We start from the raw sequence: 12,039 nt of genomic DNA, 5'->3' as shown, positions 1-12,039 counted from the left end.
ATCTGAGGGCTCCATGGGCTGGCTCATTGACTACTAAAGTATTGCAAATACTGTGTAGTTGCTCATTTTTATGTGTCCGATTCACTTCTTTCAACATTCGTACGACCATGACTACAACGAAACAACGACAAACATATATAACGCCGGCATTCACAACTTCAACAACACAATTGCGACCCAACGCACTAGATTTTGGGGTTTTCTCGGTCTTTTGCTTCGCCTGGGCTTTTTTTTCCTTATCTCCCTGAAGTTGATTTCTTTCCGCCAGATAGATCGTGATGATGACTTCTGTACGACGATATCATGAATTCATCACAACCCTTTGCATCAATCCTGTTCTTTTTTCCCCTTGTTTTATTCGGCTGTTGGCCTTGTACATGTGTTGAGTGGCTTGCTTCATTGTTTATTAGAATATACTGTCCTGAACTTCAGAGTCTGGACGAATACCGTGATGTACATATCAGCTCGTTAGCTTTGTATAAAGTGTTTCGCAGCGTTGTATGAACAATTCAGTCTCTTTTTTTTCTTTTTTATATTACATTGCGAGCGTTCGTACGTGTTACATAAATGTGTGGAATAAGACCCTTGATTAGAACGAGCCCTTTGGCTGATGGCATGATACAAGCCTTCATGTTTCCATCCGCCGCCCTGCCCCATCCACTTCAACTACTTGCTCTAGCCCTTCATAGGGCGGTACCTCAAATCCATATTTATCAGCAATTTCGCGACCTACAAAGCGACCGCCTACAAAATGCCTTCCTTTGAAGTACCGAACCAGCGGCTTCGGCGCTGTCAGGCTCACCAGCACGGCGGGGTGAAAGTCGGCCCCCAATTCACTAGCAGCCGGTGGGCCAGAGTCAATATTCCAGGACGAGGGAGCATCGATGGATGTGATGGGTACTTTGGTTTCTCCAAGCTGTGTTATGACACTTTGGAAGGGATCGCGCACGGGGCCACTAAAGGAAAACCCAAAGAGCGCATCAAGGACGTGATCGGTGCTTTTGAGGGCGCTGGAAAAGTCGGTGACGAATGGGACAGAAAGATCCTCCAGTTGCTTGGTCAGGCGCTGGGGCAATGTTAGTGCGAGTTGCGTATCAGGCGAGATGACGATGTACCTGGTAAAGATCTTTCGATGACTTTTTGGGATAGTAGATGCTCGGGTTATAGCCGTACATGTGTAGATGGCGGGCAGCCACGAGGCCGTCGCCACCTAATGAAGATATTAGCAATAATAGGACCTGAAATACAACATGAAGAGGGCTCACTCACCGTTGTTTCCAGGACCAACAGCAACAAGAATCCGGGAGCCTTTGCTCGGTGGGTGGACTTTGAAGACTGTGACGTCAAGTCAGTTGTCAGTGGAGAACTAGGGGCCCATGAACAAGAGCAAAGATGCAAAATATGTGCAATGCACAAGTGCAAGAAAAGGACATACCGGCTTGGCTCACAGCAAGTCCAGCTAGCTCCATGAGCTGATCAATAGAAAAGGCTCCGCTAGACATGAGCTCAGCATCAAGCGCTGCTGCGGCTTTAGCACCAAGAGTCTAGCCGGGCGTTAATAGCCAGCATCCCTAAAGAGGAGAGACAATGCTGAAGACGCACCTTCAGAGACATTTTTTTTCTTTTTCAAAGCACCGTCAAAGCTGAGTAGTAAATATGAGCTGATATATGTGCGTATTGCAGAATAAGAGAGTTTTATATTGTATGAGACACAGAACCTTGTTTTGTGCGAGAATGTAGATGACCATGCTGCTCGGTGAGGTGTCAGCGTACAGTGCAAGTTTACGTCGGGCCACTTCTTGCAAAAAATTACACAAGCCAGCCTCTTACGCAGTCGTAAGCACTTGCCAAGCGCCTCTTGTCAGTCTATCTGAAGCCTTTTGACTCCAAGCTATCCCAGACAAAGTCACAATCCGGACCCATGGTCGCTGATTGCCATGAGTTTGCACTTGTGCAACACAGTTTCCATTATGTTTCACACTTCATGTGGACTGTGTATTACCCAGAGTTTACCCTCGCCTCAAATCGCCCCACTAAAGCAACCCTCCAACGAAGCATCACCGAATTTCCAGCAAAGAAAAAAAAACCCACAAGAGCAACAAATAAAAGGCCAGCCGAGCGATCACGAGGTCGTTCCTGCCAACAGCAATAGGTCTAAGGAAGAAGAACCCAATTTGCCCAACAGCCACTCTTTTCTTGACGTATACGCAAATAATCCGCCTGTTGCGATGGTTGTCAAGATCCGCCTGGCGCGCTTCGGTCGCCGCAACCAGCCCGTGTACAACATCGTCGTCGCCCAAGCTCGGTGCGTCTCCTCCCGCCGCCCCTTGTCTCTCTCAAGACTCACAGCACGCTAACCTCTACCACAGGACGGCCCGCAACTCCCGCCCGCTGGAAGTCATTGGCACGTACGACCCTATCCCGCGCGCCGACCCTTACGCTGCCGCCACAGCCGCCAGCACCGGCGCACCGGCGCCCAAACTGCACAAGGACATCCGGCTCGATCTGACGCGTGCTCGCTACTGGCTGGGTGTCGGTGCACAGCCGAGTGAGCCGGCGTGGCGGTTGTTGTCCATGGTTGGACTGCTGCCCAAGAAGGTCTGGGGCAAGCCGAAACCGTCGACCATGCCGTTGGATGGTTCGGACGGTACACAGGAGCAGAAGCAGCAGTAGAAGTAATGGCAGCTTGGCTCGGCCCGGTTGTGGGAAACAGGTTGTGGGGCTTGGTGTCTCCATCAGTCTAGAATCTCGTTGACCTGCGCCTACACTCGGCTTTTCGTTCTTTGTTATCTGCTTCCGTGTACCTTTTGTTTCTGCTTCCGTCTCTCTGTTTCCGTTTTTTTCTCTTCATGCTGTCTGCTTTGCTCTCTATTCGCTCGCTGTAGACCGAGCCCTGTACCAACAACATCTACACCTGTCCCTCCCTCCCGACACGAGACGACAACTCTGTCCGTCTCATTTCTACGAATGTATCATAACCAGCTCCCTATATCACCTTCATCATTCCCCAAAACATGTTTTACGTCATCATTAAAAAAAATAAGTGATTCAAAATAGGTTCATTAAGTGACATGGGAAAATGGATGACGTAGTACCAAGATTACCAGAACCCCAACCCAATCACGACATGAACGAGGCAGTGAGTGTCCCCCCTCGTCATACGTGAATCTGTTGCGAGGCGCTCAGGGTTACCCGGTCACGTGGTCTCGGACACATAACCAACATAGGCCAAATGATTGGTGAACCCCTCCCCTCAATGTGACTCATGGAGTGGGTCTAACTAAACCTAGCTCGTACCTATATAAAGGGTACAAGCAGGTACTTAGAAGATGTGGACTTGGAAGTTTTTCTCCTTATCGCGATTTTGCTAGCTTCAGTTTATTTGCTTATAATATATACTTTCATTAACTTCTACAGGTTATGAGCCTGCGTTTTTCCTGAAAACCGCAACGTTTATCTCTCACTTCGTCCAAGCCCTGCCCGACCGGTAATGCCCATCACCAGAGCCGAAGCGCAGAGATTACTTCTTTCACAGCACGCCAACTCCGAAGCAGGCGCTGCTATTTCAAGCTCTCAGGCTCCCCCAGCGGCACCGTCTGACCTTCCATCGTCGTCTTCCGATTCTGAAGACCCCAACGACCAACCGGGCGACGCACACTCCTCAGGAGACAGCCTCGCTGACATCACCATCTGTCAGTCAACCAAGATGGTCCCACAACCTTCCACGGCGGTTCCCGATTCCGCCTCCGCAGACATGGCGGAAACAATCGAACAGTTGAGGCTCCAAGTTGAGCTTCTCACCGCGGCCAAGTATCAAGCTGATCAGGCCAAGGACGCTCTGGATCTAGAGCGTCAAGAACGTAGTGACCGAGCCTCTAAGGTCACTATGGAAATCCTCGAACGCAAGAACTGGTCTTTCTTCATCTCTGGCGAGGCTATTCTCTCTGGCCCCAGAAACTGGTCGAACTGGCACGGTTCTGTTGTTCGGTCTCTTTGGGAGCTCCGCTTGCGCGTTGAGGATGTGCAGCTGGTCCACGAGGAAGTCCACGAGCGACTTTTGATCCTGTTGAGATCCACTGTCTCCCAGGATCTCCTATCCAAACTCGGGGACATTTATGACTTCGCCGAGGCTGTAGAGGTTCTTCGGAACGAGACCGCTGGCAGGATGTCCCAGAGCCAGGAAATCTTCGACGAGAAGTTTCGGAGGTTTCGCTTCCTACCTGGAGAGAACCTACACAAGATGGTTCTCCGGTTCGAGGACCTTGCTGCCGAGGCCACCTCCCTCGGGGTCTCCCTCACGCCACAGAAAAAGCGGTCTGACCTGGTGTCTGTCGTCCTCCAATATTTCCCCGAGCTGGCCAGCTCGCTCTGCGACAGGAGCAACTGGTTTGATGTAATCAGCCACCTAAATTACATGGGAACAATAGCTCACTACGCCAAAGCTCCCATCCCTGTTCAGGCCCCCAGAAAGGCCGCATCCTCCAACACAGCACGCAAAAAGGGAGGATGCTACAATTGCGAAGAGTTTGGTCACCACTCCAACAACTGCACCAAGAAGCGCGACGTTCGCAAGATCGAAGCGCGGATGGAGGCAAAGAGGGCGGCCCATGCAAAACGCAACAGGTCTTCTGGGGACACATCCCTCAACGTCATGGGAAAAGATAACACTATTTGTGAGTATACAAAGGTTGACTCCGTTCAACACCTCCTCACGCAATTCTCCAACCATGTCATTGCCCCATCATGCTCCACCAACAACCCTCCTACCAAGAATCCAGAAACTAACTCATCCAATGACAGATGCTTAGACTGGCTGGCTGACACCGGAGCTTCGACGCATGTTGTGCGGTGTGAGGAGGATTTTGCTTCTGGTAGTGTAGTGGATGTTAATATACGTGTAGCAACCGGCAATGGTTTGGTGACTGCCCACAAGAAAGGCAAAGTTGTGATACTTCTCCAAGAGTCTAACATGACAATCAATCTGGATGACGTTCTTTTAATACCAAGTGCCCCCATCAACATCTTTTCTGTGCCAAGATGGGACGAGCGCAAAGGCATTCTGTGCGGGCGCAAACTTATCATCAACAAAAGAATCGTTGCTACTCTCGACGAGAAATTCAAGTTTCAACCAAGGGTAATTTCAGCTTCTTGGCCGGCATCTAAAAACCCCAACCCTGCCGATATAGTCGTAGCCAATCTCGAGGCTCAAGAACCAGCCGATGCTCTTTACCAAGTTACCACTTACCACCCCGATGTTCCCCAAGATTTGCCGGCTACCCTCACAAAAGGGCAATTGACTCGGGTCATGCATGCTCGCTGCGGACACATAAGCGATGCCTCACTGATAAAGACAATCGCTAATACGCGCGGGTCCCTAATTGATAATCCAAGGTTTTCTGAGTCCTGGGCTTGTCAGGTTTGTTTGAAGGCCAAGTCTATTCGCTTCTCCCCTCAAGATGAACGCCCTCCAGTTTATGCAGTAATGGATTGCATTCACATAGATGTAGCCAACACCGGATGGACTTCAATCAACGACTGCAAGTACTTTGTCGTATTTACTGATGAGTTCACAAAATACAGCAATGCAGTTCCTATCCCGAAGGTCACCAAGAAAGCTGGTGACATCATAATAGAGAAACTGAAGGTGTGGGCCAACCAAACCGGACGCAAACCAGTCAAGCTGATGCTAGACAACGGTACAGATGTCAACATCAACAAGGTCAAAACTTGGGCTTCCCACAATGGAATCGTAGTGATCACTTCACCACCGTACTCCCCAGCGCACAACGGTACCGCCGAACGCACAGTGCAAGAGGTGATCAAGAGAATGCGGGTAGCCATTGCCGACGGCCTTCCACCCGACTGCTGGGACGTAGCTCTACCGTCCATTATCGACAAGATTAACACGGTTGTACCTCAGAACAGCGATACCTCAGCCACACGTAGATGGGACTGTGAAATTGCTCGGCTGGCCAACCGGGAGCCACCACCAGTCCCAAGCATCGGCCATTGGCGTCCACTAGGAACCAGGTGCTTCGTTAAGCTATCAGATGCAGAGACCGCTAGACTACACATCCCGAAGATCAACCCAGAAGGACTTGAGGCTATTGTCATAGGACACGAAGGTACGCACGTCTATATCGTGTATTTCGAAGCTTGGGGTAAAATACACAAAACGTCCGACATGAGAATGACTGAGAAAATCCCCGAAATCACCGCAAGCCTCGTCTCTCGCCCCATGGGAACACTCCGTCCCACAAAGAAAGAGCTGAGACCCAACCCCTCCCATGCCAGCTCCGGCGGAAAGAACATATTCTCCTCTAGCATGTACGACAAAGACGAAATTGTGGCAGTCATTTCCAACGATCATCCCCATGCCGAGTTCCTATACACCATGGCCACATACTCGGAACCGAATTCCCCCCAACAAGCTATAGGCATGAGCAACAAATGGGCTCTAGCTATAGACAAAGAGATTGAGGCCATGCTTTCATATAACGTATTCGAGTTCGTCGAGAAACCCCACGGGCAGAGACTCATCGGTCTTCGATGGGTCTTCAAGATCAAGACCGACGGCAGATACAAGGCGCGCCTTGTCGCACGAGGTGACATGCAACGAGAAGGAATCGACTATGGTGAAACTTTCGCGTCGACTGCTCATTCTGATTCCTGGAGGATCCTCATAGCGACAGCAACAATGAAAGGACGCGTCCTGAGACAGTTCGACATCACTGCCGCCTACCTCCATGGTATCGTTCAGGAGGACGTCTACCTTTCCGCCCCAAGGGAGCTACGCGACTACTTTGACAGACATCCACAGCTCGCCGAACAATTTGGCTACAAACCAGGCATGGTGATAAAGTTGAATCGCACCTTGTATGGGCTCAAGCAGAGTGGCCACGAGTGGCAAAAGGTCTTAAAAGAGTATCTCATATCTCTCGGTTTTAAGCAAGTCCCATGCGATCCTGCCACCTACAGACACGACGGCATGGACGTGAATGTGTGCACACACATCGATGACTGCCTTTACGACGGACCAGACGAAGCTACCGTTAAGAGGTTCGAGGCGCAACTCTTGGACAGATTTCACGGTCAACTCACCGAGGTACCGAAATGGTTGTTAGGAATCAGGCTAGCTTTCAACCCCAACTCTGTCACACTTGATCAGATCCATCTGATAGACAGTATCCTGGAGGAGGCCGGTATGTCAGCATGCCAACCCATAGATACACCCGCTCCCCTGCCCATGTCCAACCCGTGGCAGCAGAGACCCGATGATCCCCTCGACGTCGCTATGGACAAAGTCTCAGCGAGCAGATATCGGCGCCTGGTAGGGCGCCTGATGTACGTGCGCGTTATGACTAGACCCGACATTGCAGTCGCAGTAGGTTTTCTAGCGTCCGCCTTTAACAAACCTAGACTTTCGCACGGCAAACTCCTAAGCCATCTACTACGATACATGAGCGCTACGAAGACTTTGAGGATCACGTACACAGCCCCAGCAAAGCTTTCAAAAGGTCCCATCAAGGCGCACGTTTACTCAGACGCCACTTGGGTAGATAGACCCGATGCCAAATCTACCTCCGGCTACCTGATTTACCTTGCGGGCGGTCCTGTCCTTTGGGGATCCAAGCGCCAAACTGTGATAGCTAAAAGTACTCACGAAGCCGAGACAGTCGCGATGTCCGACGCCACGTCAGCAGCTTCCTACGTGAAAGCCTTTGCGGCCCATATAGGCCACGATATAGAGCTCGTCGGTCACGCTGACAACAAGGGAGCTCTAATCACAGCAAACCGACCCGACTCCACCTCAAGAGCCTCTAGACACTTCACGGCCGACCATTTCTACGTCCGTGACAAAGTGGCCGACGGAACGATCTCTCTCAAGTATGTGGACACTAAGCACCAGATCGCTGATGCCCTGACCAAGCCGCTGTCTGCCCCCCTAGTCGACAAGTACAACAGCGTGTTGTTCGGCGGAGTCGACCCCGACACCCCACCTCATGAAGCTGTTATCGTGGCAGATGGTTCTACCGTTGGTAGAAGGGGGGGTGTTGCGAGGCGCTCAGGGTTACCCGGTCACGTGGTCTCGGACACATAACCAACATAGGCCAAATGATTGGTGAACCCCTCCCCTCAATGTGACTCATGGAGTGGGTCTAACTGAACCTAGCTCGTACCTATATAAAGGGTACAAGCAGGTACTTAGAAGATGTGGACTTGGAAGTTTTTCTCCTTATCGCGATTTTGCTAGCTTCAGTTTATTTGCTTATAATATATACTTTCATTAACTTCTACAGAATCAAACAACAAGGAGCACGTATCATAAGGAAACAAAAAAAAACTACTCAAACAACTCACTCAACGTTTAGTGAGAGCTCATACCGAGGAAGATATTCATAGACAGACATGTGACCATAACACATCCGCCATATATGACAAGACCCAGAGCCATCTTGCGCAACACGCTGGGGTTTATATGTTCGAGGTCTAGTCGCCAGTGACGACGCCACTGGTTTAGTCTAGCCAGACCTGTGCCAGTAGAAATGTTGTTTTCAACGTCTTCGTCATCGTCAAATAACTCCTCATTGATGTCGTCATCGGCCTTAGCTAGACGTTGGTGGTGCACGCTGTCGGGGTCGCTGATTTTGTAGTAAAAGAGACCAGGCAAAATGAAGCTAATGCTAGTTGAGCCTGTACTTCCTACGTATGCGAGCACACGGTCGAGACTGGTAACCTTAATTGCAGTGATATAGCTGCCAACCATGAGCACGGTAGTAATTAGCGCGAAGCGCATGTTGGACATGACTCCAACGTGGTGGTCGCCAATGGGAGCCGTGTTGGGACTGAGTAGCGACCGGTTCACGGCAGAACCTGGGCGGATTTGTTCGCGAGAGTTGGAGTTAGGCCGCCACTTGAGAACAGCGTCAATAGAAGCGCGACATGGGTGTACTTGCAGGGGAATAGAAAACGTGACGAGAATAACAATGGCGGCCTTGCCAATGGTGGATGCCACATTGGGCGTGTACATGGAGATGATGTTACCAACAACCGAGTTTCCAAAGGTCATGTAGCCAGTAATAGCAACCAGGATGTACACTGAAGCGGCTGATCCAATACTAGACCCCACGACGGCACCCACTGTGCTAGGTGAGTTATCTTGAAGCTCGTTCAGGATAGAGAACATGTTCTGATGGCACGTGTAGGCAAAGATGACTACTGGCAAAGAACCAAGCATAGCCATGGGGCTCTCCCAACCAATAACACGTATTTCGCTAGCTGGTGCCAGCTTGTCAGTGGAGAAATGGTAGACAACCAAGATCACGAGATACCCAATGGCAACCAGAGCCACAATACTGGTATACTTGAGTGAATCAAGGCGCTTCAGGAAGCTGAGTGGGATGATAGCCAGCATGAAAGCAGTTATCCAGAACGCACGATCCATGAGATATTCCACCTGCTCAAAATCGGGATTAAAGCCGAGCATGACGCCCGGCATCAAGTCACCAATAATGATGATGTAAGAAACACCTACACCAAAGCATTTGATGGCAATGGCCGCATCAAACACAATGGAAGCATTAGGATACGTCAGTTGTGACAGTGCAAAGAAAGATGAACTTCCACGGTCCAAATAGCGAGCGCATCGAGATTGGAGATATAAGCCAAAAGCGGACATCATGCCAGACCAGATAATCACAAAGACACCAAGCATGATACCCATGTGGGACATGGCAGCAGGCATGGCAAGCGTACCGGCACCAATAACTTTGTGGATAGCACCATGTTAGATCTATGGAGACTTCAAGGTTCAGACTGGGCGAGCACATACTGGTATTTAAAAGATTGACGATGCTGGACAAGATGGTGGCTTGACCGCCTCCATCCTTGGGGCCATGTCGTCGGGTTCTAGTGAGAAGCCCCAATTAGTCAAAAGGTCCTACCTGGTATCTACAGTTCATAGAATCATACCTCATATTGCTGCCCGAGTTTTGGGCTTGAGGTCTAGTGACAGTGTGATAGTTGGTCATTTGAACATGAACAAAACGAGAGGAAGGTCGATCAAGGCTTCTCTTTGCGAGCCGAGACGATAGGCTAGCTAGCTAGCTGTATAGGAGCCGGATATCGACAGGGGCGCCGTCGTGAAGGGTACGTCGGGAGGGTACGTCGGAAATCGGTAGGGCTGGGGCGAGTCGGTTCCGCGGTATCACCAGAATAGTCGAGAAGACAGCATCAAGTCGGGATAGGAAACACAGACAGCTGAGTTGCTAAGAAGCTAAAAGAAGGAAACGGGCGTCACGATAAACACAGCAGGCGCGAGAGCAGGAGTCTTGGGAGGCCAACGTAGAACTGACGTCACCTGGCCCAAGCCGTAAAATATCGAGGCGCTCGGATAAGGAAAACGGCACAGTAGCGCAACAAAGGCGACAGGTCGCAATTCAAGCAACGATGGAGATGGCCGGATGAGCGCTATAGGACAAAGAGAATTCCAGGCCTGACGACGGGAAGAAAAAAACGAAAGAAATAATTGAATAATGATAATAATAAAAAAAAGACACGAAAAGAAGGCGCTGCGTTCGTTGAGATTGTGATGTCGCATTGATCAGAACGAGAAGAGGAATAAATGCCATATCTTGGGTTGCCATCCTTCGTAACGGCTGGTCCCTGGAATCCCACCCAGCCCTGCTGAGTCATGCGTTCCTGTCTGACTATTGTGGCGCTACTGTGGCGTAAATGCAAGGCTACACAGGGTTTGATAGGGTTATGGGAAGAACAGGGCTTCAGTTAACCAAGTGTCTTGCTCGTCACATCTGGCTTGTAGCATTACCTGCGGTAGTTTTGACCAACCCAGAGTCAACAATGATTGTGTATGTACATACATATAGCATCTATTGCGTATTGGTGTCAAGTGTGTCATGAGCCGTGAAATATTGTCGTCAACATCGTATCATCGCCAGTCTTCCACCCCTAACCAGCGCCTGCTGCTGTAGGAACACATTGCGCCCGCTCTGCCCTTCACAGCGCACTCTGATCAATCTTGGCCCTCTCGGATCTGCGCACTTTAGCCTCAATCTTCTCTGCTCGGCCTTCCACCGCCGCTAGGCGCATCGACCCGTTCAAAACCGCGCCCTGGTACCAGGCCCGGACCAGAGTTTCGCTGCGCGCGCGTAGCTCGGCTATCTCGGCAGCTTGCGACATCTGTACAGCCTCGATTGCACGCATGCGATCGACCTGTTGCAGCAGAGCAGCACTTTGAGTTGGCTCGGGAACCGGTGTATCGTTTATGGCTGAGAGTGCAGAAGCAGTAGCGGGAAACGACGAGGCAGAAGCTAGAATAATGGACTGAAGCTCGGCAAGTGACAGCTGTGTTGGGGGTTCGGAAGGACTAGGGGCGTGGAATAGAGAAGGGAAGGCCTTTTCTATAGTAAAAAAGGAAATAGTTAATAAAAAAACAGGTGACTGGAAGTTTGATGGTGCTGGCCGTGAAAAAGATGAATCTTGCATCGCCAGTTTTGGCGCATGGATGGGCAGTCTTTCACCTACGAATACGGAGGAGCTCGCCATAGACCCTGACGCGTGAAATCAATCCATTTAGTCGGCGCTCAATGTCTTCCAGATGCTTAGACGCTGGCTCGTCGTCGGCACCTGGCGCAATCGTCTTTTGGCCATGCAGAAGGTGCTCAACACGGTTGAGTCTGGTCTCAAGAGCAGACAATGTGCCAAGAGTGACGTCATCAAGGGCTTCGGCAGTCATGGCGATGGTTGTGGGGGAGGGAATTTCTATTGAGTTCGTGCAAATTGGGGAAATAAATGGTCGTGGATTTCGCCTGGGTCGGTGGGTGGAATTGGATAACATGAACATCAGTTGAGGGTGAGGTTTGCGGGAAGCTTATCTTATCGATAGCACAGGCAAGGGTGGTACATTTGGCAGCCGGTAGTTGTCACTTGGCAGTTGGCAGGGCGTACCCTAACATTTGTCCGCCATGCATGCGTCTTATCCCGATGTTCCTCGCACTAGCTACGTACACATGTCAATAA

At 50.5% G+C, this 12,039-nt stretch overlaps 5 protein-coding genes across 5 annotated transcripts; 2 read left to right on the top strand and 3 right to left on the bottom strand.

The window, feature by feature from the left end:
- Positions 1-628: 628 nt before the first annotated feature.
- On the bottom strand, positions 629-1,614 carry BROUX77_001570 (uncharacterized protein; the record flags this gene model as incomplete). The annotated part of the gene is made up of 5 exons (XM_073746014.1): positions 629-1,066; positions 1,116-1,210; positions 1,270-1,335; positions 1,436-1,544; positions 1,603-1,614. 5 exons carry the CDS (start codon positions 1,612-1,614, stop codon positions 629-631), a joined length of 720 nt encoding a protein of 239 aa, XP_073606652.1.
- A 614-nt stretch (positions 1,615-2,228) lies between these two features.
- On the top strand, positions 2,229-2,673 carry BROUX77_001569 (uncharacterized protein; the record flags this gene model as incomplete). Its single annotated transcript, XM_073746013.1, has 2 exons — positions 2,229-2,305; positions 2,370-2,673. The coding sequence occupies 2 exons, from the start codon at positions 2,229-2,231 to the stop codon at positions 2,671-2,673; spliced, it is 381 nt and encodes a 126-aa protein (XP_073606651.1).
- An 817-nt stretch (positions 2,674-3,490) lies between these two features.
- On the top strand, positions 3,491-8,101 carry BROUX77_001568 (uncharacterized protein; the record flags this gene model as incomplete). The annotated part of the gene is made up of 1 exon (XM_073746011.1): positions 3,491-8,101. One exon carries the CDS (start codon positions 3,491-3,493, stop codon positions 8,099-8,101), a length of 4,611 nt encoding a protein of 1,536 aa, XP_073606650.1.
- A 267-nt stretch (positions 8,102-8,368) lies between these two features.
- On the bottom strand, positions 8,369-10,031 carry BROUX77_001567 (uncharacterized protein; the record flags this gene model as incomplete). Its single annotated transcript, XM_073746010.1, has 3 exons — positions 8,369-9,768; positions 9,833-9,909; positions 9,973-10,031. 3 exons carry the CDS (start codon positions 10,029-10,031, stop codon positions 8,369-8,371), a joined length of 1,536 nt encoding a protein of 511 aa, XP_073606649.1.
- A 985-nt stretch (positions 10,032-11,016) lies between these two features.
- BROUX77_001566 (uncharacterized protein) lies at positions 11,017-11,755 on the bottom strand (the record flags this gene model as incomplete). The annotated part of the gene is made up of 2 exons (XM_073746009.1): positions 11,017-11,420; positions 11,545-11,755. The coding sequence occupies 2 exons, from the start codon at positions 11,753-11,755 to the stop codon at positions 11,017-11,019; spliced, it is 615 nt and encodes a 204-aa protein (XP_073606648.1).
- Between the last annotated feature and the right edge of the window lie 284 nt (positions 11,756-12,039).

This window comes from Berkeleyomyces rouxiae (assembly GCF_048999995.1).
Source record: "Berkeleyomyces rouxiae strain 22BRR77 chromosome Unknown BrBRR77_ptg000002l, whole genome shotgun sequence".
Classification (NCBI taxonomy): domain Eukaryota; kingdom Fungi; phylum Ascomycota; class Sordariomycetes; order Microascales; family Ceratocystidaceae; genus Berkeleyomyces; species Berkeleyomyces rouxiae.
This window is presented reverse-complemented; position numbering and strand designations above follow the sequence as displayed.